Source organism: Amia ocellicauda, chromosome 8 (genome assembly GCF_036373705.1).
Source record: "Amia ocellicauda isolate fAmiCal2 chromosome 8, fAmiCal2.hap1, whole genome shotgun sequence".
In the NCBI taxonomy this organism is placed as follows: domain Eukaryota; kingdom Metazoa; phylum Chordata; class Actinopteri; order Amiiformes; family Amiidae; genus Amia; species Amia ocellicauda.
In genome coordinates, this window is record NC_089857.1 from 38,095,807 (window position 1) to 38,123,216 (window position 27,410).

The 27,410-nt window shown below is 35.3% G+C and overlaps 1 protein-coding gene across 2 annotated transcripts in view; it reads left to right on the forward strand.

The window, feature by feature from the left end:
* Nucleotides 1-2,043: 2,043 nt before the first annotated feature.
* prr16 (proline rich 16) overlaps nucleotides 2,044-27,410 on the forward strand; it is a 73,443-nt gene continuing 48,076 nt past the window's right edge. Inside the window, exons 1-2 of one of the 2 annotated variants that reach the window (XM_066711316.1) lie at nucleotides 2,044-3,429; nucleotides 27,158-27,214. In XM_066711316.1, the coding sequence (XP_066567413.1) occupies nucleotides 3,292-3,429; nucleotides 27,158-27,214 (195 nt within the window). In that variant the 5' untranslated portion in view covers nucleotides 2,044-3,291. The remainder of the gene's footprint in view (nucleotides 3,430-27,157; nucleotides 27,215-27,410) is intronic. The other variant, XM_066711317.1, reaches the window with a different exon arrangement.

Below are 27,410 nucleotides of genomic sequence, written 5' to 3' on the forward strand. Positions count from 1 at the left end.
ATTAAAATTGGTAGATCAGTTTTCAAACACATTTTATTGACAGCTGGTACTGTATGTGAGGCTCTGAAAGGGTGAAAAAATTTTATCAGCAGCAAACAACATCTAAAATGAATGGATTGCTCCTGCTAACTTAACCTTGCCATGGTCAATCTCCAAAAAACAAAGTGAAAATAACAAAGTTAGGCACCTGTTGGGTGGCTCAGTTCCCACAAGTCAAAAGGCATCATCATCTGTTAGATACAAATCAATAGGCCACGGATAAAAGAGTAAGAAACGTGAATGCTGCTTTTCTGAAGAATGTCAGCTCATTAAGGTACATATCATAAACACTTTACAATAATGAACAGTGATTCTTAATGAGTAAGTATGATTCCCTCATGCACTTCCACTGAGTTCTGATGTTGATCACATGTATAAACCCTAACCCTAAACCTAGTCTGTAACCCTGTCTCTAACCCCGACCCTAACCTTGATATACATGTGATTAACAGCAGAACTCAGATGAAGGGCATTAGGTATTCATGTTTTACTCATATATCAATATATTAAGAATTTGTGCCCATTATTGCAATGTGTGGCCGACCCATTAAACATATACCACTCGTGTGTAAATCAAGGTACAAATTACAAGGTACAAGGTAACAAGGAGATCATTTTCACTCCCCTCCCTGACATTTATTTGCAGATACTCTGTTGAATTAAATTCAAATGGTTCTTGATGCATGCCACACAGCCTTTGTACGTGTTATTGGCACTGGTTTTTCACTGCATCCACCCACACAGATTCCTGGGCTGCTGACACAGTCCTCTGTTTGCAGTACCTCTCAGCTCCATCCATTTCTAACAAAACTTGGCATATGTACGCTTATAAATAGGACATAATTGACAATTAGAGGAGATTTAAGTTTTTATGCCAGTGTTTTAAATTCAGCTTCAGGAAACAAAAATGCAATTACTAAAATGAGGAAAATAAAAACAATCATTTCACCCTCCTTTGGTGTTGGTTCAGAATAATTTGGAAAAAATGCAAGAAAGGGGATGTAAAACTTGAAACACAAGCAATATTTTCATATTAAAAGAGTAAATTAACATCTCAAAATGCAAAGAGACAATGTGTAGTATGTAACCCAGTCAGGGGGAAATGAAGGGCTGCAGTTATTATATCTATACCTTCAGAAAATAGCCTATGTAATAATATATAAAGAACATTAAAAGAAACTTCATATAGTACATCTTTAACTTCAAACAGAGACCAATATTCTGCAGTTAATACAGTATAGTGATGATAAAAAACAGGAACAAAGGAGCATCACAGCTAGAGAGGTAATAAAACAAAGGGAATAACCTAGTTTTTACAAGCAAACAGTTGGCTTTTTCATGTAACTTATTGTTATTTTTTCTCTGCATATATTTATTTTTGCCACATCATTGAAGATTTACCAGGAGTTGCTTACTTTGGAGAAATGTTTATTGCAAGAGTTGAGTAGGATTGGAGCTCTTGAGTTTTTAACAGATCCTGTTTTGTGAAGATTGGAGCGTAGATGTTTATTTTTAACACTTGTCACATCATTCTGGTATAGTGCTTTGACTTGACCTTTCCAGTAAGGCAATACACAAAGCAAATTGTGCTGGGAGCATGCATGTATTTATGGAAATAAAGACAATCCTACCACAATTGCATGCATTTTCAGTGACTTAATTACCAGCAGATTTTATAGTGCAGATTGTTTACTATATTTTTAGTTTAAATGTATAAACTGCTGGAAGTACATGATTCATTATTAGTATTAGCTCTAAATAATACTTTACAGATGTACTATTGTAGTATATTTCCATTTAAGTTGAATTTTAGTGAGATCTCCAGTTGATCCCATTATTTTGACCGTCTGGGGAATGTAGCCTACATTGTAACATATCCCTCCATATGTTTCCAATAATGTTCAGCAGTTTGTTAATCTTTGTAACCGGAAATGTCTTTCAAATGACATCACTTGTTTGATGTAAAAATGAAAGTATAAGCTATCTGAAAAGAGGAAGGCGAAATGACCAGACCAATATGACACTGTTGGCATTATTGTAGGGTAGGGAAAGTCGACAAGACATTGACAAAACGTATTTTGCTTTGGCTTTTATTTCACAAACTGTCAAGGTTAGGAAAAGTGAACGTGAAATCAACAGTTTTCTGGACTCTGCCTTTGCTAGTGGCTCTAATGGGGTGTAAATAGTGCGTTTTCGTGTTAGTAAAGGTAATCAGGGACACACTTGATATAAGTCGATAAAAGCCAGAGTTGTTTCCTTCAAATAAACCGGGAGAAAATAAGAATAGCAACACAGTAGATGGATTTCACCGGCTGCGCCCTGTCAGAGGATTTCTGCAATAAAACACACGCTAACAAAACAGCTGTACAGTTTGAAAAGACGACCTTGAAGTAATATGTATGAACGCATTTATTTGTAAAACAACGAAACAACAAATAAATAAATAAGTCTGACAATCCGTGTGAATAATTGTCCTGCAGTTTTAGTAGTAACCACTAGATCATCTCTGCCATCCACCGCCGGAGTGGACGCTTTGCAATCTTATTCCCAAGCAATTTTTGGCGAGATAACCCGCTGGCATCGGAGTTGATTTTACTTACTAACCCGTACTGCCTGTGTAAATAGTTCAGATGCTGATTTGTTCTGCATTGGTACAATTTCCCCTGCAGATTTGTCAAGTGCAGGTCCTCTAATGATGGGGTATTTGAACGCTTAATGTAGATGTGTGCTATGCAATGCTGAAGGGAAGAGCAGACTCGAGCATCTCTCACTATTCCCAGATTTCTACAATACATGTGTATCTGCGGATGGCTGGATCCTGATCTTTAAATATATCATGCCACACTGTCCTGCACGATCCAAGCTGATTTCCTACTGTTGATTGCAAGAAATACGTGTCTACATGGAGAAACGTACAGGAGTTAGGGAAAAGAAACACTCCTCTTGCAAGAACGCGGATCTATCTTTCTGAGACCAAAAAAAATGAAATGGAAAACCTGGAGAGGCGTTTTTTTGGTGTAGCATTACTATTTCCCATTTTTTAAATTGTATTTGATTTTTTTCTTCTAATTTTGACATGCACTGTCGCGCAGGCGTGCTGGCCGGGATCCTGCAGCCCTGGCTCGGCACAGTTGTGGTCCACGGAAAGGAAAGTGTAGCACACAGACCCTAAAAATGAAGGGGGCACACGTTTCTTCCTGTGGTGAGGGGATTTATTCGTGATCCTGAAATACCTCCTGACCTTACAGAAGCATGTCAGGGAAACCAAAGGCAGAGTCGTCAGAGGGAGCAGCCTGCAAAGCCAAGGTAAAACAGCAGATCAAGACCATTGTGGAGGATCTAGAAATGGTCCTGGGAGACTTGAAGGATGTAGCAAAGGAACTCAAAGAGGTCAGTGGCTTTGTTTTTTGGGGGTTTTCCTTGATTTGTTTAGATCCTCGAAATTAGAAAACTTTTAACAAGTTAAAAGTGGAACTAATTTAAGTTTCTTTTTTTTGTTTTTGTTTTATGGCTCATGGCTTAACAAATTAAGCAATGGGAAATGTGCAGATATTGTGTTTTCAATTGTGCTTTGTAGACCTTGCCTGGGGTTCATTGTCAGGGGACTTGTTATGGGCAGACAGCATACACACATCTGCTTACAAAGTGTGTTTGTGTACCTGCGGAAATAAGTGTTTTGTTATTTTGTTATGGCGCAAAATTACTTTTGTGTACTTGAACAATTGCCATGTCTTCATAAAGACTCCAAACATATCTATACAATGTATGCAATGTATGATTGTTGTTGCTGATGCTGTGCATGTTGCATGCATATAGACGTGACCAGGATCTATTGAATCAAGACACTTTACCAAAGTCGAGTCTCGTTTATTCTGCCAGTAATCATGGATTGCCTTTTTTTGTGTTTGTTTTGCTTCTTTTAATAATAATAATAATAATAATAATAATAATAATAATTATTATTATTATTATTATTATTATATATTGTTGCTGTTGCGAAAAATATACAGACTATGGCTATGCTGTCTAGCACGTCATATGATTGCATTGAACTACATAAAAAAAAAAACACAATACAACAATATCCTCATTACAAATACACACATTCCACTTACATCAATGTCAAAAGCAAGCACTGTGTTTTATAATTCAAATATCTCTCACATGTTTTTGATTCATTGGTTTATTTCTTAAATGGTACTGTTAGCTGAGCGGCAGTCTATACATTTGGTATTCATTTACTTTGCTCAGTTCTTCATTTACTTGAAAAACAAACCTTCTGGCATGAGTCATGTTGTAACAATGTAGTTGTGGGAGACTGCGTGCATGATGCGTCAGTGGATTTAGTAAGATCTCAAAAGAGAGGCTGCTTTGTGGATTATGTTCTGGTTTAAAATAAGACATCAACCGAGTGTGTCTGTATGTTAAAATCTGCCAGTATTTCTTGAAGATGTTTTTTTTTAAACCTTTCATCCTTAAATTGCAGTGGTAGTTTCAAAATTGGCATATTTGCAATGTAATGTACGCAGTAAGCGAAGTCTGCCGTGGATATCAGCTCGAGTTACTTCGACCTACTTTTTGGTGCCATTATTTAGATTTGAACAGTATTGTAGGCCAAGTTATATGTCATTAGCATGTTATACAAATGATGATTGTTTGTTTTCTGTCCGAACATTATTGTTTTTTTAATTAGTGTGCCAGGTTTGTAGGAAGGATATATTTTAATGGTGGGCACAAGCTTGGAAGCGGGTTCAAGCAGAATGTCGCCCCCTGTCGGCGAACTTGTATCGTGCATTTACACCGAGAAAGTTTCAATCTATATATTATTGCTTTATTTATATGTATAAGTGATGCTTCAATCCAATATATTAAGGTGTGGTAGACCATTGAGTCTTGGAAATGTAATCTTAAAACATTCAGGTGTGTAACATTTGTATATTCTCTACTATCTGCTCAAATTAAAGCAAGGGTTTCCTAGTTCTCTGTTCTTTGTATATTTTAAGCAGTACAATGTGATAAATGCTCATTTTAAGAAGCTGAGACTATATATTGAAAAACAACACGATTTAGTGTATTCCTGAAAAATGAAACAAAAAAACAACAACAAGCATCTTGCCTTAAGCATGTTTTATTAAAGACAGCCTATATCCCGGCAGGAATAGTCTGTTCAACTCTTGACTATGTACTTCACACCGGTTAAAGGGTTTGCAATATACCTGCTGCAGCTACCGTTCTCATTTCCCTTCCTCTGGCCCAGCGACTGCCAAGGGCTGCGACCCAGACTCACATGTCAGCCTTGCTCTTTATCCCCAGTGCAAACCCAAGTGACAGCAACATATCCAACCCTAGAGACAGAATCTGTGTTAGTGATGGGTATCCCACTATACCCTCCGCATGCGGATGCACTGTTCTGGCACCACCATGAGTCTGTGAAGAGACGCTGAAGAAAATATTAATGCAAGACCATAAAAAGGGAATTACATTTTAAAAGCAACTATATGTCTGCCTATTGCTTCTGTTATTGAATCCTATGTGGTGAAATATGATCAACAGTCCGAAGCAGCAGTGGCAGTATAATGCCATCTACATTTAAGTGCCCTGACACAGAGTTCATCTGTTTACTTATTTTAAAAACAGATAGTTGCCCTGACAGAATGCATTGGTCATTCATACCAACCAGTTTAGTGTTTCAAGGTACTGAGTGTATTCTAAATGTATTGAAAAACAAACAAAAGAGAAAACATTGAGCAGTTTAGGAAATAATAGAATTTGCCACATGGCTGCTAAATATTATGTAATGGTTGCATGTGAATAGTGTACATGCTTTTTCATTTACATTTGTATTGCTTATATTCCACACTGTCATTATTATTTCCCTTCCTATTCACTGAGCTAATGATATGCATAATCAACATGTGCTAAATGTATATTTTAAATACAGCATAATGTGCTGTGTCTAACCCACTGTCTGGAGTCACATGGTTCTCCAGGAAATGGCCACTCATAAGAAGACCTTGGTGACTATCCAGTGAACTGTGACAAAGATTAAACACTTGCCAAAGTACTCTGTGCCAAAAAGTACAGATATGTCAGCTGAAGCATCAACCTGAAGCTTTGGGTCTGTCACAGCAGCCCAGTAGAAGATATTGAGGAATCTGAAGGTCATGGATCATAAACCGAACATATTAGCAGAAGAGTTGGTGGGGAATTATGCCAAATCATGCTGCAATCTGACAGGACAAGCAGTGAAAAATAAATGCACATGGGTCAGATGAATGCAGTATGGATATGATGAAAAAAATATATATTCTGGACAGATTCCAAAAAGAAGAATGAAAGATAACTTTTCTTGAATGGAGTCAACAAAGCAGTAACTGTAAAGTCCCATATGGGAGGCAAACTTGTATAATAACATACTACTACTAGAACCTGATGTTGTACTCTCCAGTTCACCAGTGCAGAGACTGTGATAAAGAAGAATAAAAGTACATGTTTCTGAAGTAATGGAATAATAGGCTGTTGTACATATTGTAGTCTTGTTCACTGGTTTATTTTTTCCTGCCTGGGTTGGGTTCCACTCTGTCATGTACCACTTCTGTACAATATACCCCATAGTTCACTTTGGGAATTTTAAAGGCCCTGCAGACTTACTATCAGTCATATATGCAATATGCTAACCAAAACAGCAGTCTATGCTTATAGCCTTTTCATTTTCTATGCATGCGCCATTCTGGCTAGAACTGGCTACAGCACATTGCAGGATGTATTAGTACACAATTACACATTACTGTTGCTCTGTTACTATATGATGAGTTGAGTGTATTGTTAAGATAACACGATACATAAATGGACTCAAGACAATACAAAATGGGCATACACATACGATGAAACACATTATGAACAGTATTTTTTTTCTTTTGTCTGTTGAAGGTTGTAGGTTGCTTGATTACTCTATACTCGATACTCTACAGTACATACAATGGTATAAAAATAAATGGGATTTTCATTACTTCATCAAATTCTTCTATTGGCATTGGAGAAAGACTGGCCAGCATTTCTGATGATTGACTGAAAACAGACTGCCATAGACAAAATTATATATTTTGTAATTGAACGTAGGTGTAGTAGAAGGAAACCAAAATCAACAACTTAAAATAATAGATTCCAGTGAAGATATTTCAGTGAAGTATAAAATTAGTATGTGTCATTTCAAAACTTGCCAAGGTAGAAGTTTTTTCCTAACATGACAGACTTAAACAGACTTTAATTAAAAGTTTGAATGACTCTTGTGTGATGTGTTTTCAAATAGGTGAAGTAATTTGTCTATTGCATTTTATTATCAAATGATTACAGTTTGTACATAAAGTTTGGTCTTTAAATAAGATATTAGTTCCTTTTACGCTGGTGAGTTTTTATTTTTCACCAAAATATTCCTGTAAATGTTGATACATGATCACCAATGACCATTGCCCCTTGAATGTGTCATTTGTTAAAACTAAACATTGATTACTATCAAAGTACAATTAAAATCCAAGGTAATATATGAGGTCACTGATTTGTATATAAGAAATCATCAACTGTTGTATCATGGTAAGCTAGCCACATAATACATAATAAAGGTAAAGATTATTATGGAACAAGTAATCTTAAATGTTCAATGTACAATGATCATTTGTGGGTCTGAAACAAGTGTTCTTTGGAAATTTTTCCGACTAGTAAAATTACAATGAGTTTTAACAGTTTTTCTGATTTGGATATAAATATAGTATAAGATGTTATCCTGATGTACCTTCAGTACAGAAGACCTTTAAACACCCTTGGAGGGATTTTGGTTCCAAGTTAATGATGCACATTCAGCTCTAATCTGAGTCATTCTGCATCTAATTCATGTTTTTCCATGTCTTCCCTAATAAAAATGAAAATCACATGTATGTATGTTATAATACTAGTGTATAATTGATACCTAATACTTAATCCTTCACCCAATTGACTGATTGACTTCTTTCAGTTGCATTTATTTGCATTTATAATATCTATATACATTGTTATATTATTTCCACCTGGATAAAAGTGTTGAAAAGGAACTTGAATTTGATCAAAAGGCTGTAGCATTATCAAAATTGCATTTTCCTTGTTGTTTTATGAATTGCAAAATCATTAAACCAACACATTAATATCTGCTATAAGAGGAACACTTTAAAAACATTTAGGCTAATAGAGTGACAGGTCTTTGTAAGATGCTCTTATGGGAACTTGTATTATGTTAGTTTGCTGCTCAGAATTAGACTTCCAAATATCTCTCCATTATATCCAAGACATGTCCATAAATCTTCCTGTAAATATGTACATGTTTTTTTCTGGACACAACAGCTCAATTTTGGTAAGAAATCGTTCATTTGACAAAAATATGTTTGATGAAGTACAAGTACCAGTACAAGTACAAGTACAAGCACTAGGATATGTGTTGGGAACACATTCATAAATGTAAGCTGTAAGGCTGCAAGGAGTATTATGTTTGCATTCAAACCAAATTGAAATAACTGTAGTTATTGTCTGAGAACAAGGGTAGGAGAGCTATTTTGAGCTTTGACATTTGTAGTGGAAAGGAATGCTGACTGAATAGTCATACCTCATATCCATACTACAAACACATTTCAAGCTGTGTACTTCAATGAGGTTTGCCCACCTTCCATGTTATCCCCATTATATTGTTTTCCGTGGAATCACAGCTAGTTTTGGGTAAAAATACCTGATACCTGATGCCTGATACTTAATGTGTCAAAATGAAGGGTGCATGTCCGTTCATTATCACAAGGCATTGTCATTAAATGACAACTGTGGTGTCATGGTGGTGCCATGTTAATGAACTATTTAACATGTTTTCTATTTAAAAATAAAATAAAAAAGGCTATTACTCATTCACCAACTTTCTATTATTTTCTCCCACTTTCTTTGACTACATCTAGTGCCACATCATGTGTTTGTAATGATTGGACACCTGGAAGAATGTATTCATATGGAAATAGAACAGTAGTTTTAGAGTTTTTTAAACAGAAACATATAGTTTTATAAAAGTGTTGCACATCAAGTGCAAGTGAATCGAGAAAATATAATTAAAGGTTTTTTGTGAATATAAAGACACTGACACATTACAATACTGGTTCCTAAAATAGAACATTCGTGTACATCTTTGTTTGAAACGTGTATAAGGGAGGATTGCAGAGATCTGCACAGGCCATATGATGTACTGCTGGGAGGTTCGAATCAATCAGGCCTATAGCTATTCTATAGTGCACATTCATTCAGATTATGGTGAGTAAGTCATGATGCATCACAGCCCCACTACTTGCTGTTGCCTAACACACCAAGGACCATCCTTTACATCTTTATTGTTTTTAAGGTTTATTGTATAATAGGATTAAGATAAATGATAAGCAGTTAAGTATTGAGTATTGAACAAATAAATTGGTGATTTAATTTTTCACATAGTCTTTCAATCTCAAGGGTGTTTTTAATGTATTGTCTATTGTCGTCTGTATTCTTCTATTGATTTCACCTAATACCTCACAAAATATATTCATGCAGTTATGTTGAATTCTAGGAAAGTTGCCATGAATGTAGCATCTTTGAAAAGAGCTGTGCTGAGAGTTTTGTTCTTCAGATGACCACATTTTTTTGTTAACAATTATTTAAGCAGGGCTTAAGATATAACTAGAAAATATGAGGCATAGGCTATGGTGAGCAAATTGAGAAACATAGTAGGTACATCTACAATACATTTTGGTGCTGTGTAAAAGAAGTACAGTTATTCGTAGATGTGTTCCAGTTTTTTCTTTTCCTAATTGTCCCCTTTAACATGACAGTGGCTATTGCAATGAACCTTTGATTAAAAACTTGTTGATTGAAAGAGAAGATTTACTAACTTGTATTTCCTACTCTGAGCATTTTCATTGCATAGAATAATTTAGGATACCAGTACAAATAATGTGTGCAAGTTATTTACTAAGAAAAGCTAAATTAATTGCTTTGACGATCTTGACAAGAGAGTGCTAAAGGGTTATGTTGAAAAGTGTATTGTTAATATTTGTACTGTGATTTCATGATGGAATACTGCTTTGTTTTCATCCACTATGGTAAATAATGTATTGCATTGTTTTAATGTAATATTGCTGTACTTTTCTTAAAATCTAAGACAAATATAATATTGACTGATTATGTATTTTTGAAATGTACACTTTTATTCCTTACATGGGAACTGGGCAAAACCACATTTGGTGCATCTGTTTCCCTTTGCACATCTGTAGATTGGTTTTATTTGGAAGCAGGTGATTTGCATTAGTGATATTTTAACCAAAGTTGATATTGCTTGATTTAATTATGGCAAGAATAACCTTTGTGGTAATGCATCATGTGATCTGAGCATTGTAGAGGATAACACTACTGGACATACACAGCTGTCCTGTACTTCTCTGTAGAGTAAAGGTTTAAGTCAGTGTTTTGTATAGGGGACTCTATAAAGTAGCGGTGCTACAAGATCACCTCAAGCCAGAAGGAACTATTCCAACAACCAAACCCAAAACAGGAGAAAGTTTGGGAATCAAGCTGATTTCTCAACAAGTGAAAACTTGTATCTTTGATTGTATCTCAGTTAAAAAAACTGTCTGAAAATAAATTGATCTCTTGGGTTTCTACAGAGTTTAGGAATTGGAGTGTGTTGGGGGGTACTTACCATAATGATTCATCGGAATCCAAGTGATGTAACTCAAGAGAATAATGATTGATGCTGCTGTGCCTGAGAGTCAGTTTAACACATGGAGGCGGGTGTTGGACAGTGTACAGTGCTGATGATAGGAGAGGAGGGAGAGTATTTACTCCAGGGATTTTCTGTTGTTGAATATATATATATATATATATATATATATATATATATATATATATATATATATATATATATACATAGGCATATATAAATTCAAGCCTGTATTTATATTTTTAAAAACTATTGTTATGTGTTATAAAACTGAAGATTAAAAGTAGTAATTTTCAGAACTGTATGTCTTTATTAGTAATGGAGATAACACTATTCTCTGGATAGCTAGTTTTCATATTAACTACAAAGACATTGTGATGAAAAATTGAAACCAGATTTATATTTTAGTTGCCATTGGTGTTTTCATTACAAGTACATCATTTATTGATTAAAACTGGCTCCCCAAGGAACGTACCTTTGCATTTAAACTCCAAATAAATCTTGCCTTAAGTGGAGATTACATATAAAATAAAATAAATAGTAGGACACCCTGAAGGCAAGATTTGAGCATGCAAGAGTTTCCTACAAAATAACATTCTTTAATTATCGGGTTATTGTACACTGGTAAGGGACTGAAGCCTTTTACTCTACCATTGATAATCTGCAGTGGAGGAATGTGCTACCACTTTGCATAAATGGAAACTGGGCATTAGAGCTCTCTTAGTGCAGTAACCTTAAGATCATTACTCATGTTTGCTTGTGAAAGTATAGGTTGGCATTTATAGAAACTGGACAGACAGTGACGTTGTGACATTATTTATAGGATAGTGTTCAGATCAGATAATATATACACTGGTAGTCATAATTATGGGGACACTTTGGATAATCTTGTTGAAATACAACTAAGAATAGAAGACTAAGCATGAGCTATTGATTTATGTGACCAATGAAGAGATTAATTCACTGCAAACTGTTAATATCTCCCTTTGCTAGCAATTACATCTGCATGTACTCTAAATGTTCTGTTACACAACTTTGACAGTGTATCGTCATCTATTTCTTGCTGCTCTGTCTTAATTATCTCCCAGTGTACATTTGTTTTGGTTGTATATTTTCAATCTTGTCAGACTCCCATCCCATGCCATTTTCAAAACTGTCTTAAATTATTGATCTGGTTTTAATTATTTAGTAAACAAGTGCACAAAGTCATTATAATGCTGAAAAACAAGCCTTTCACTCAAAAGTCTCATTCCTCAGCTAATTGCATGATGTTGAGGAACACAGTAATATTATACAGTACTGATTCAAAATTAGCTATTCTTGCACCAGCAGAACATCGCTAAACTGTCCCTTATTGCCCAATTCATTTTCCTGCTAACCATGAGGATTATGAAGTGTCTGGTCACACATGTGGGTAATTCAAATTTAGTTTCCTTTGACCAGAACATACATTACTTATCCCATTGTGCCACTTTCCATATTTTATATCAAAGTGAAAGGTGCAGATATTCTCTCCTGCCAGCGCTTCTTAGCACTTTTCTATTTACAGCACACTAACATGGAGAATATCTTGCAAAATCTGTTAGGTCCTTAAACCACGCATTGCTTAGTTTACAACATAAACATACAGCAGTAGTTGCTCCTGACTTTAAACCGTGGGTAGGCTAAAAGTCACTTTTACTTTGGCTTAAGCAGTTGTGGGAGACAAATTGCCTGTGGCATAATTGGCCATTCAAGTGCACTGAAAACAAGTGTGAATTGAAAATAATGTAAAATCAGAAAAGTAACGTAATGTTTCAGCTAACACATTGTATGCCATTTGTATGCACTTTAATTCATCAGCATAAGACACTTTATCAGATATATTTTAATATATATTGAAAGACATAATTAGTAAAAAAGTACAATTGTTGTTTCATTTAATTTAATGTAGGTTCACTCAAACTTAATTATAAGTGAAACATTCCTGTTTGTCTGTCTGTTGTTTGTTCTGCTTACAAGAAGCTTTGAGACCCTATTTATAACACTAATGGTGTTAAGTACTTGTAGTCATTTGTTACATTTTAAATACCAGACAGTTAAACAGGGTCTGTTTTGATTCTCCCTTTTAAGAAACTCCAATTTAGGGTTTGAGCAACCATCATTTTATATACTTATATGACAAATAGATCCAAACATGTCTCAATATGGGCAATGCAGGCATGCCTCAAAATGGGAAAATGGGATATACAGTACCAGGTTAGTCTATAACATTAAACATTAAACCCGGTACCACCACCTGTTTAGAGGCTATAGAAATTAGCTGCAGAGTGGGTGGGAGTTTGTCATCTTAACCAGTATCAATGCAGTAGACCTTGCAAAGGATGGCATAGGTTTAGAAATCAAACAGGCACACTATGGCAAGAGATAAAATGTGCTTTTAACTTAATGTGATAAAAAAAAAAAATGTTTTACCAAAATGACACACAGGCCTCCGCAACCTCTAATGGTACGCTGCCTCTGAACTGCAGGGACAAGGGTTTTTGAAGTGCTGGGCCATGCTGCTTTTCTACAGATGTGTTGTTGTTTTCATTTATCTCTCATCTCCGTGCCTCCAGAGCTGCAGGATACTCTGGTTTTCATTCCACCCACCCTCTTAATTAGCCCATGTTTAACTAAGTATTTGCTTAATCGAACCAATTTAGCGCTTTTCTCAGGTCTTCAGCAGGTGGTGATTTAAAGAGACCTATAAAACCTACAGCAGATCAAGCAACCAACCTAATTTATCTAGAGTGCAATCTCCAATGACCAGCATTGTTGGGTACTGGAATGATTCAAAAGTAGATTATTTTATTGAATTACTAAGGAAAGAAAAGACAATACTGAAATACAGAAATGTTTCTACTTTTGTATTCAGATAGGTTGTTTGTTATTTTGCCCTCCTTTTTCTGTCAAAATTATTTCACAGATGTTACATAAAGAAACTTTTTAAAGCTCTGGTTTCATTTTCAATATAATACGAATGAATAAAAGTGTGTACCTTTCTGTGAGGTTTTATGAGACGCTTTAACAACAGAGGAGAAAGCATTCACTGGTTTCTTCATTGGCTGTTTCCCTGCTTGTTAAAGATTTGTATAGTTTAGAGTCCTCTTACCTAGATGTGAGTTTCAAATTATTACAGTGGAGACGATTGCATATATTATATACTTTGCATATATCAAGGATGTTAATTGGTCAGGCCGTATAATCTGTTGGATTTCTGAGGAATAACCTGATTGAATTTAATGGACTTAAGGGTTGTGTGCTGTAAAATTGCTTATTGGTGCAACTATAATGCTGTGACATAAATCACGAAATACAAATATTTTGAAATATTTCTTCTTTTCATGATGCACGAGATTTTCTTCCAGGATCAATGTTTTCATATAGAAAATGATGGGCATTGGTATATTATTTTAATAACTGTAGGAAGATTTCCATTGTATGTAGTTCACTTATTTTGTGAGCGTATGCCCCTTGGTTTCTCCCTCAGTGCGTTCAAAAAAGAGTTTTCATGATAAAACTAATATAGACATTCAAACATGTGTGCTGAATCATGAGAAATTTGTGTGGGGTAGTGTTCTAAAAAATCTTTGTGATTCAGGGCCTATGAGGGATTGATATTGACATGAATCAAGTGAACTGTGCTACAGTACATCTTTGTCAATAACCCACTCACTCAGATGCACCATTATATTTTAATTCAGACTGCCATGGTTAAAGTGTGATTTTTCTGTTCCTGTGTGCTTCAGTTTTATTTTCCCAATTGTACTGTCACCTGCAAAATCATACTGGAGGATGATCAAATCCAATTATCTACAAAGGAATGGGGGCTGCGTATGTATTTTTTTTTTAAGAAAATGTAGCTTTTTTTTTTACAAAATAATTCAAAATGCTTTCATAGTTTACTTGACACTAAGTATGAGAATATGCTTAGCCTACAAACTAGGAGGTCATCCTCTGGAAACATGGTTTTAGAATACTGTCTTGATCCATTTTTCATATACATTATGTGTTTCATATTAGCATTAATCTTAATTCTGCATCAAAAACCAATAAAATATGTCATGCCAGGAAGTCACCTTAAAATGACTCCCTATACAGTTTCCAGCAGTAGTTGAAAGTATTCACACCCTTAATTTAAAACAATGTTATTCAATGATTCATTTAGTTGAATTTGTATTTTTCACTAACTATAACTAGACTTGCTTATTAATGATATCTTTGCCGACACCTTTTGTGTTGTTTCCAATTTTATAATTCTTTGAATATTTCCATATTAACTTAGTGTACATCAGTCCAATTGAGAAAGTTACGTCATTCAGTATAATTTCTCCCCATGCGCAACCTTGTTTGGGATCCCTAGCTGCTTGGAACAGCCAAAAGCATGTGGGCTGAATCTCGAGCAGCCCCATCAATCACAGCACTAGAGTCCCAGCCAGCCACACAAGCAGTAGCCTGATGATTCTCCTCGACGATTGTATCTCGGTTAACACTGGTGTCACTTGGCTAGCTTTACTGTGGCCCACAAACTTGGTTCAACCAGTGACCTGTAGGCCGTAGGTCTCTTCCTATACTCCAAGCTGAATTTAGTGAATGAGATACCTAGGAGGCTTTATGCCCAATGTGTTAATTTCTCTCCATCACAGAGTAAATTAACTTCAGTTTATTTAAATATAAATAAACATTATATGCAGATGTAATCTATATATTATTTACACAGCAGTTACATTGATATAGAAATTGACTTTACTGGGCAAATCAGACAACACCCAACGCATAATGAATGTAAGAACTTCACAGACATAAATCTTATCCATGAGCTTTTCAAGCTCAGCTGCACCAAGTCATGAGGAGTCACAAATGACACACACTTCTTTAAAAGTGAGAGTAAATGAAATCATTAGACCCTTTCTTCAGATGCTCAATGGTATACATGAAATGACATGTTTTAAAGCGAACCCTTCTGCAGTGAACTTCCCTGTCACACCGTCTGGTGTTAAGAGAGATGTTACCAGGCTAAGGGAGCATATCAACAACTGATCAAAGGAGTATCTTTGGGGAGAGATCGGATGAGATGGATAGCCAAGTAAAGGCTTGTCAAGTTCATCTTTGAAAAATAAGAGCATCATGTGCCATTGTAATATGGTGGAGACACACTGTTGCCCCCAGTCAAAATTCTGAGTTAGATTTGTCATGGATGAATCAAGTGTGAAACCAAAGCATAGATATGTTCCTTACATGTAGTCACTTTAGAAATCAGTATAATTCAATTTACTTGGGACATTAACCCTTTTAGACATTATACATGTTACCATGAATATGTTTTATATTAAAACGCTTATGAATTAAGATTGTGATATGATGTGTTGTGTTAGCCCTGATAGCATCATTTTGGAAGCATACAATGTAATTAAAACTTAATTACAATATGTTTTTATATGATAATGCAATTACCACATTTTATAAAACAATAACAATGAAAGTCAATAACAGTAAATAGTCAATTGTATTAATATTCAGACTCTAAATCCATTTCCATTCAGGTTTTGATGTATTTGAAGCAAGAGAAAGCACCTTCATGATGGAAGGGTCTGAATGATGGCATAATGTTTAATATGACATGAAGCACAGTTGGTCTCAGCACATAGGAATCAAAGTGTAACATTTTATTCACAAAGGACAGGAATCTGATTTCTGTTTGTTTTGTCAAGCTTGACTGATGAAACACTTGCCCAGGAGATGAAGTGAGACTTCTCCTAAGGGGGGATTGAATGTGACGAGTGTGACTCTAATTCTTTTACATCCGTGTTTGTGGAAGTGCTTCAGGAATAAAAATGAGTTGGGGAGGTTGGAGTTCATGATCAGTGTCCAGGGAAGTTGTGTAACAAAATATGACGGCACAGAATTGAGAGTTTAGATGATTGCAGGATGTCTGTTTCACTCTTTAAACTTCTTGAAGAACAAAGGAGAGCATTCACAAGATATAAAAAAAGACTTGTGTACTATGCCATTTTTTAAATTAGATTTGTATCCATATATATTTTTAAAATATTGTTTTAAGTGATTTACTTACATTTTGCACTAAAAGTAAGCTCAGTAGTGCTCAAATTAGGTTAAATGTCAGTCTTGGCGAGGGTCAACTTTACAGTCCCCAATAAATGCAGACTATAAAAAGATGTGGACACGTGTGGGCCATTGTTTTTCACACGGGTTTAAGCATTTAATTATGAAAATTGTCATGATTTACATTTTTTAATTTAAACAGATGAAGACAACTGAGTAATGTGCTCTGGGAATACAGAAAGGAATACCGAGATTTAATTGCCGAATAATATATCGTAGTAGGGAGAGGTAAGATAGATGAGGGCTTTCTTTGTAAACCTGGGGATTTATTGAGGACATCGGGGTGAACTCCCCTGTCCATCTAAATACTTAAAACCTCTTAAATCCTTGAACTTCTTTACAGTTTAGATGTAAGGTGAACTTTTTACTGAGAATATGTCTGTACTGAGTAACTGGTTAAGCTCTTGAAATAGTAGCTCCCTTTATTAAATCACCTCCTTCCCCTTTTCTTGCGGCACTTTTCCTAGCAGGAGTGCAGGTCAGTCCAGAGGAACTGAAAATTGGTTTTAGTTGATAATGATTTGTGCTCTGACCTGGAAGCAAGATCTACCTTATTATGAGTATCTAAGTGGGTGAACTGAAGGTCAGATAGTTTAGCACTTAACAGCTGTAGGAACACAAAATGTTTTCTGGTAAAAAAACAACAACAGCATTTGATCTGTAAATCCTAAATGTTTGACTGCAACTAAAATGCATAGAACATATGTAACCTGGCTTTCTGAAGTGGGGTTACACAAACACAGTATTCTGATGTTTTTTTCAATCTTCTGTATTTTTGATTGAATAATGCAAATGTGGCGGAGCAATTATAAATTACCTTTCATGGCAGACGTAAGAAAAAGAGTTTGAGCTTTCTAATCCTCACTAGCTTTCAAACACCAGGTATGTGGTGACATCAAGTTAGTATTTTAAATGTATTAATGGAATGTGTTTTTAACTTTTAACTTAATTTTAACTTTGTATTCACTAATTCAATGAATAAATACAAACTTTCAATTCCATTTACTTCAACAGCTCTCTACACATGTGTGAGTCTCTGCTTATAGTGTTTTATTAGCTAGCTTGAGAAACCTCCCCCCCATACAGTGCCTTTGCAAAAGTATTCAGACCCTGTCAGTTATTACGCTTTGATGCTTTAACATGTGCAGTCATGACAATTTGAAGAAGGAATGAATGTATGTTATAGACACAACCTACTCCACACATTCAATGCAGAACCTACAAGAAATAAGTAAATAGGTAATTAATATGAAATTAAAATGGAAATGTCATGATAGCATAAGTATTCAAACCCTTTGGTGTGGCAATCCTTAATTAATTCAGTTGCACAAACTGACCTTATTAAGACACACACTTAGTTGAATAGGCCATTCAATAGGTCTGTCTGTGTGCAATAATAGTGGTTCATGTGATTTCAGAGTAAAAACACCTGTCTCTGTCAAGCAAAGATTCAACCGTGAAGACCAATGAGCTTTCAAAGCAAGTCAAGGATAAAGTCATTGAAAAGCACAGGTCAGGAGAATGGCACAAAAAATATCAGTCTCTGAATATCCATGTAAGCACAGCGCTCCGAACTGAGCAGCCAGGCAAGGAGGAAAGAGGTGAGGGGGTGCCACTGCGATCCCACTGTGAGGCCAGCAACAACTTTGAAAGAGCTACAGAGTTCAGTGGTTGAGATTGGAGAAATGGGCATCAGTCAACAATACCTAGAACACTTCACTAAACTGGCCTGCATGGAAGGGTGGCAAGAAGGAAGCCATTACTAAAAATAAGCTGTCTCAATGCCCACAAGGAGTTTGCAACAAAGCAGTACCTTCTTTGCATAATTGATATATTCTACAGCATTGTTTTTAAACAAGCCATTGAGTACCCCCCACCGACCGCACATTAACCCTCTTTCGTAAATACCTGTTCTCATTACATTGATCACTTAAGCAGTGAACAGCATCCAAGAACGTGTAATTTATGCACAGTCATAAACATGAAATAAATGTGAAATTGTGATGCATTCATATTCCTGCTTTTGTATTTGGGAGCATCAAAAATGAAATGAAATGATCACCATTCATGTGGTGCAACAGGCTAAATTATCATTAGATTGCCTGGTTGCTGATGTTGATTATATTGAAAAAATAGAACAACCACTTTATTTCCCATATGTATCGTATAAGCACTGGCATCAAAGGTAATATTGATAGAACATTGTTTATTTATTTGCAAAGAGATTTGTTTAAGAGATTAAGAAAGCTTATAGAAGACATCTTGTTTGTTTGGTTTTCTAGTGGCTTATTGATGCAAGGAACTCATCGCCGTGCTTTATGAGGGATCCCAGGTAATCATCTCTCTCAGAATGCCTTACAGTCAGCTTAATTTTTCTGTGAATGTTCAGGAAACATCCACACTTCAGTTTTTGCTCCCTCTTTGTAAGTTCTTTTAGAAGTTTAAGTGGTTGTTTGGGTTAACATTTTTCTTTCAAATTCTTTCAGCACAAATCTACACGAAGATTTCTCTCATATTCAGCATGTGTGTCTGTTACAGTGATAAAAAAACAAACATATTAAAGACTTCAGTTGCTCCACTACAGCTTGACAGTCAACAAGATTGGAGAGTACTGCATATATAGAGAAATAGGGTGGTTTGTCTTTCAGTTAAGTATCAGGTAAGCAACTGTGTTCATGAAAAAAGAGTGGAGAATACGTTTTCTTGTTAGTGGACATTGTCATGCAACATATTTCCACTGTATTGTTATTGTTATTATATTAATAGTCAGGAAGGTAGCCAAATCATTCTGAGAAAATATGAACGCCTCTCACTAAAAATATTATTATTATTATTATTATTATTATTATTATTATTATTATTATTATTATTATTATTATTATGTCCTACTTGGGTTTAATAACATCATTCCATGTTTCCCCCATCCTTTCACTGAAGTCCTTGTCCGTGTCTTATGTAGTTGAGCACTTGTCATATGAGTGCTTTTGTGGCAAAATTAATGGGGACATCAGCCTTCACTTTAATCTGAACCAGAATCTTATGTGATTGAAATACAAGACATGGGATGTGGTGCCAAAATTCTGCTGCAAGTCATTTTTAAGGTAATATAAAATGACAAAGCCTTGTGCACAGTCTGAAACAGTTACTAATTTTTACTGCGGACCATCTGCACAGAAATTGATACTGCACCATTTATCTTTTAACCCCTTGGGTTCTTCTTTGTGTCAGAATTTACTGCATGTGTTCATTGCAGTCCTCCATCTTAAAAGGGGTGATATTAATATGATAGAATAAACTTCCAAGATACTCCACAACTTTTACTATTTGTGATGCCTTTTTCAAAATATGTTTTCTCACCAGTGAGTCATTTATCACTTGCAAATACACCTAGGCAACTGTGCATTAATGTTTTGGTAGGTTGTTAGTAAAATTAACTCAAGAAATTTCATTTGGCATTTTAATGTATTAATTGTCATTTTACATTAAGTAGGTTTGTCTTTGCTGAGTGACTGATAGCCCTCAGTAAATGGAGATGAAAGTGGTATCGGTTGGCCTAGCTGAAGTTCTTAGTTGTGACAGATTGTTTTAAACAGTTTGTTTTAAAGATTTTTCAACTGTGCTGTTGGGCATAACATGTTGATGGAGTATTGAAAGAAAGTGAAGAGAATAAATTAAACCATTTAAAATTGACATTTAAACTTAATTTACATGATTGTGACTGATAGAAATTACAGCGTAAAATAGCTTTGGAGAATACTTCATTTCATGTAATTCATGTGTTGAAATAGCATGACTTTTAATAGTTTTTCTTATTTTAACCCCAGAATGAAGTCTTTGCCATTCAACCCATGATGCCACTATATTAACTCAAGGCTCTTTCTATGAGTGAATATGTCAGTGGGCTAAACATTAAAATCAGAATCACTCCATTTTGCTTTTTACATGGGTTTACGGAAATTAAGCCCTAGATGTTTCTAGACATGTTGAGATTTTTTTAAAGCACAATAAAAAAGAGTGAAGGTGTTGCTATTTCCTTGGGCATCATTCAGAAAAGGGACATCATTTATGTGTAGTTTGTATATGTATGTATAATCTCCTTGTAAACTGTGTGTGCCGATACATGTTGTCATCCTTAGGAAAGAACAAACCTGGCACTGAATCCACAGTAGGTATTATTATACCATATACCTGTTCAACTAACTAACTACTTAAAAGACTGATATAATCCCCATGAGTTTATATATTACCTATAAGGATGCCTGCTAGCTTCAGTATATCAATTTTTTAAAGAAATGCCATGCTGGTGTTCGGTTTTTAATGATGAATACATCTGAAAAAAGACTCGGAATCGGATCCTTGTCAATGGCAGATGTCTAGTGCTCATGCTACTTGTTGGCACAGGATGTCACTTCCCACTGAAGCACATCTCCATTGAAAAGGTCTTGGGATGAAACATCAGTATTGATAATGATAGAACACAATTATTCACATTTAATACATCTCTCTTAACAGCATGGACTGGACACTTCATTTATTTTATATTACTGCTGACATTTCTGGCTCTCATGCAGGACTGCGTGTATATTGTAACATTCACAGTCTTAGAACAAAGTCAAAGAAATCCAGTGAACGATCGAAGACATTCAAAAACACACCAGTTCTATCAGGTTCTAGACGAGGTTAAACATTCACATAGTGCAAAAAGTAATGGGACAGCCAGGCGTTCCTCTGCCATCTAAAGTGTACCAGCAGCCATGGCTTACTTACTGGGAATTATATGGTGGTGGAACCTCTAATGCTTTTAAATCTTCAGCAGATAACTGATGCTATTTAAAAGGTGATATAAGTGGACACTGTTAAATGCATTATATTATAGTATGAGTCTAGACAACCTTATTTTAACCATATTACTATAAGACATGATGCTATAACTCTGAGCTTTTTCCTTTTATGTGTAACTAATCTTCCCATTTTTAAATTGATATTTTTTTTCTTTTTCTTTGCTAGAGTCATGGTTTATTCCTCTGTTGATCTCTTAGCATGTTTCATTCTTATTACAGTGTGGATTCTTGCTTTCTTCTTCAAATACTGCCTTTGGTTATATGAATATTATTCTGGAAAAGGTGAACCTGTGAAAAGAGCAATGAAACAAATGGCTTAAATGTCTTAAGGTATTCCATTACTTGAATTGGCCACTCTACAATATAAGCCAAAATTCCTAGTAAATTAACATATGAGTAACACATGAATAATGCCTCATAGATTATATTTTATTCACTTCTTCTGAGTTCTGATGTTGATCACATGTACAGCAGATGAGCTTAGGCTTATACTCTGGGTCAGGGACAGATTTACAGATGGGTTGGGTTTATGGCTAATTCATGAATTAAGCACGTTGTGTCCATTGTTTTAAAGTGTTAACCCTTTAGTCTGTTGACTACAATAATGTGCTCAGAGGGGTGCTCTAACTGTTTTTCCCAACACAAGAAATGTTTGCAGATGGAGCAGCACCTTAAACGGCTCTTTTAACGTCCTATCTAATTAATTAACTAATTATTATTTAAATCAACTTTTCTTATATCAAAACAGAGCAATGGTAGCAAAAGAACATTTCCTGCACCCCATTGTTTTGCTCTTGAAATGTCAGGCCATGTTACGAATATATCTGTGCCAGTACAGAAAGGCAAGTGTCTTGACTAATTTAAAAAGAATATTTAAATCTGGATTGCTGTTGCTGATGCAAAAATGAAAGGCTACTGTGTCATAGTCGCTATGTGCAATTCTCCGAAGAGTTTCCTGTCTTGTGTTTGTGTCTCTGAACATGTTTATTTCATGTTTCGTTTGGTACAATTATCCAAAGGCTTTTGCATTGTGGGTTGCCGTTGTTGTGGTTGGAAATGCAGATAATGTGTCAAAAATCCAGTCACATCTTGATCTTTAAAATATGACCTTTGCGCTGCTGCAGTAAGTAAAATAAAACGGCTGCTGTCAAAATGGGCTTGCTGGTGAGTAAATATTTCAATTGAGGTTGAAAGCATCCAAACATTCTCTGTGACAGAATTCACTTAAAATGGTTACATTCTGCATTAAACTCAATTCCACAGCAAGAAACAACCTGCCTTCGTAGATCTAGGAGATTATGATTGTGCTTGATGAGCTTGATCCACTACCTTTAGCGATTCTTTAAAAGTATTTGAAAGCAGCTTGTGCATAACATACCAGATTTCTAGGATACAGTGATTCATTTATGCCAGATCAGCTTCTGCTTCACTATAGCTATAGACAGGGACTATGTATAATATGGGTCTCTCTAAAGTGCACAACTGAATACCATATAGTCCTTGATTTACATATTCACACCATTCATTACAATTTAAAATGCTGTTTAATACCAGCATATTGGTAAACATGTCGAGCAACTGATTACATATTTTTTGATGATCATTCTACATTTGTTGTGGATTGTGGTATTTAAGTGTAGTTTTGAATACTGTTAAGCAGCAGAATAAGCTAAATGATGTCATTATGCTGGGCGGAGTTTAAAGAAAAACAAGGAAATTCGGCAACTCCGTCCCTGCAATAATGTCGGCTGTTGTATATGTACTCTGACCTGCTTATGTGCTGTGTGACTCCTTCAAGAAATCATTAATGAATTTGTTCTTTGAGACTGCTACGATATTGATTTTCTCAATCATAAGTGACATTTCATGAATGGAAAATATCTGTTTCATAATAGGCAGATGTTGAGTTAAGTTAAGTGCCTTGAAAATGTGTCATTAAAGTATTTTATTTACTGTAGATAATAGTTAAGATTACTGATTTTTCACAGTCTTGAATTTAATGATTTGCTGACTAAAATACTGTAGTTCTGGATGTAAAAGCAGATATCTAGAGTAAAACCATGCTAGGCAATTACATCATGTTTAAATGTGTTTCACAAATGGCTTTTGAGTGGCATAGATTGATTTTGCTCTTTTCTGCTTTGCTACTATGTGATGGAAGCTATTGTTTTGAAGATATGCTTTAATGAATTTAATGAATGAAGTACATTGTCAAAAAAGTTAAAACAACATTTCCTTTTCCTGTCCACAGGAAATGTGGAATACATTAATTTAGACTTGCTGCCTCTAAACATTGAGGGTTTTTCAGCCAGAGGTTAATGCCACAGAATCATCCCATATACAAATGCTTCACTGTCAACAGTGACTTTTTTTTTCTTTTCCAAGTATAAACATTGTGTTGGCGGATACTGTCAGGGAAACTTAATCATCAGGTGAAATGCCCTGCAGGAAAGGAGTTACAGAACTGTCAAGAACAGATTTGGTTCTTTAGAGAAAGGCACTTTTGTCCACAGGGATTTTAACTGTTTTTAGGGTGGAATTGTTAAAGACTGTTAAAAAATTAATACTCCAATGGAGGTTAAGCCATGTGAACCATTTGTTGAAAGTGTGGCAATATAGATTGTATTTTTAGAAGTCCTCCATGCTTTATATATATATATATATAAAATGCATGTATTTATTTTATTTTTTAAAGATCCTTCCACAGAAAGTGTCGGGTTGTATTTCAAATCCTAATCCAGAAAAGGTTTATGCTGCACCATCAATTCTTAGATGGTTACTTTCTGATATTATTCAATTCCAAGTGATGTTGTCTTATACTACTTACCTAGCCATCTGTTCTGCAAAGGGCACTCAGTCATGAGGCAAGGCTGTGGTGTGTTTCCCCTGACTTTTCATCTCCGGAATCAGAGGTGCACAAACAGATGTCACAATCTACATTCATTCTGCAAAACATGAGTCAGTGCCCTGCTTTGACCCGTGCTGCACCGCCTAATATCAGTACATGCTTGGAGGCATGGCTGTTATTAACATGGAGAACGTAGCATTCCTACAAACTATGTGTACCTGCTCTGAACACTAAGCTTTTCGACTTCACACAATGGGGTATAAACCAGTGCATAAAGGGAATGAGTTGCCTGCTGTATATTATTAAGGAAAGTGCATTAGAAATGGTAAGGGATGCAAGATGGGTACAAGATTGGCACAGAGACAGTCAAGCAAAAAGAAATACAGGCACACAGCAAGATACCGTGAATAAATAAGGGTAGCAGAATAGGTGCCAGGGCACAATTATCATTTGACCTATTTCAATCTGTGTGACATGATACAGCAGTCTGGACAAGTTATTATACAAAGAGCTATGAGGGAAAGGAGTAAAACACACACTGCCAGGCCATAGTATTACATATGATGTTTTCTGCTGTTATACCTTAAACATGTTTAAATAATTAGACAACATAAACATAATATGGGAAATTATTAAGATTGAATGTATGATAATAGATGGAAATAAATTAATAAACCTAAAGGAGGGATTATTTCAGTGAGTGGTTTTTAGTAAAAGTATAGCAAATTATGTTCTTGCTTGCATTTTTTATTTGAATACATTCCTGAACGTTCCCCTCCTTTTTTCAGTTGTATTGTAGGAGATTAGCCCCATAATTTTGTTTTCAACATGCAATTTGTTTGTGCTCAAGAGTGGTTCAAACTGTTTCCCCCTAATGTAGGAATAAACACTAAAATACCTTGGCTGTTTTGGCTACTTACAGTATATATTGAAAATACTCAAAACATCTCTACCTCTATAGGTCTACCTATAGTAGAGTAATGTCAACTCTTGGGCCAGGGTAATCTATAGCAACCATACCTTTGATTTACCGTGAAGTACAGTCTTAAACTGGAACATGTGTAGATGTGTAATGCAGATGAATGGACAGCAGATATCTCTTCCACAATATAAAAATACACCTGAAAGTGTGCACAACAGAACTGTATTGAAGGGAAGAGATGCAAATGAATTAAATATGTATAGAAAAACAAAAATGGCTTATTCACAAACAGCCAGAGAACCAAGTGATTTGTCAAGTCTAAGTCTTTTGAAGGTACTTCACCTCTGATCCTTCCTCTATCTGTCTTTTCTCACTTGTCTAATTTCTAATTGATTTCTGCCTCCCTCTGACAGATGAAATCTCTCTTTATGCTCATGTCATTTAGCACCATTTAATTGCTCACTCACATCTAGCATGATGAGCATGAATCACAAATGTGTATTTTACACAAGCAATTAAAGAGAAATAAAATATTCATTACAGCCAAATAATCTAGACATTTAGACAGTTTCCCGAATTTAAAATAATATGTTTTATATTATAATAGAATATTATGGTTTCTAATATGATTTAATCTGTTTTTCCCCAATACACACTTCTAATTAATTAAATTGTTGGTAAATCTACCGCAGTAGCTGTGGGTTAAATGAAGAACTGCTAAGGTACAGACCAAAATTACACAGATGTCAAAGCTACACTGCCAGCCCCACAGCCATTATGTCAAGTGTTTGACTTTAGCAAATGCTCATAACACATTTATTTTAGTTCAAATAGTCTAGCTCTTCATAACACCAATGTAGAAATGTATGGAAACTGAAAACACTCATCCTGGATGTATTGTTTTGCATGTTTGCTTTTGTAATCAGTTCAAGTTATATAACGCTCATGTATTTTGGTAAACAGGCATTTATTGAATTTCTCAGTATTAGAACATTGAGCCTGAAAGAAAATTGCCTCTTGAAGGAAAGTATATTCACACAAGCTGATGATTATTTCTGGCCAGTAATACAATATACAATATAATACAAAATAAAATTATAAAAGTACTGGTTGATTGTTTAACAGAGGATTCAGACAACCTCCACTTCGGTATTTTACAGCACAAACTGTTGAACACAGGTTTTACCAATACAAATTTTGCAGAAGATTTTTGTAGCCATGCAGCAACTGTTCTACATTAGTTTTGTGTCTCTTACTGAAGACACTCTGAGAATAAACTGTTAACATATGTTTAGTGATTGGTAATTTCTAGATTTTTCATATTGTACTTCCACTGATCTACTAATTCTTATATCCACCCCATATTTGGTAGATACACAGCGTTACACCAAATAAAATGGTATTTGTAGAGAAGCGATTTCATTGACCGAAATGTAAATCAGAAAGACAGTTTCCATTTAAACCAGGGCATGTGGCCAAACCAAGCTCTTCTGTTTAGGTTTAAGAGATTGACCTGACTCTGAAGTCAAAAGGTCTGCTACCATATAACTGAGCTGTTCTGGCTGGTTCTGTCCGATTACACCTTTTAATGCATTTTATTTGTTTCCTTTCAGAAGACCCACACAAGCCAGCTAAAACAGGTCCAACCTCTTGTCCCACAGCAAAAGGAGGTATGACTCCATTATGTTTTGCCATAGTGGCTAAAGGCCATTTGTTTGAAGAATAATTGATTAGCTGTTAGCTGCTTAGCTGTGATTATCATTATACCTTTCCTTGAGATAAACCCAAGCTGTTTGTGTTTCCAACATATCCAAAATTTCCAACCAGATTTTTCAAGGAACAATCCCTCCCACCCCTCAACCATAA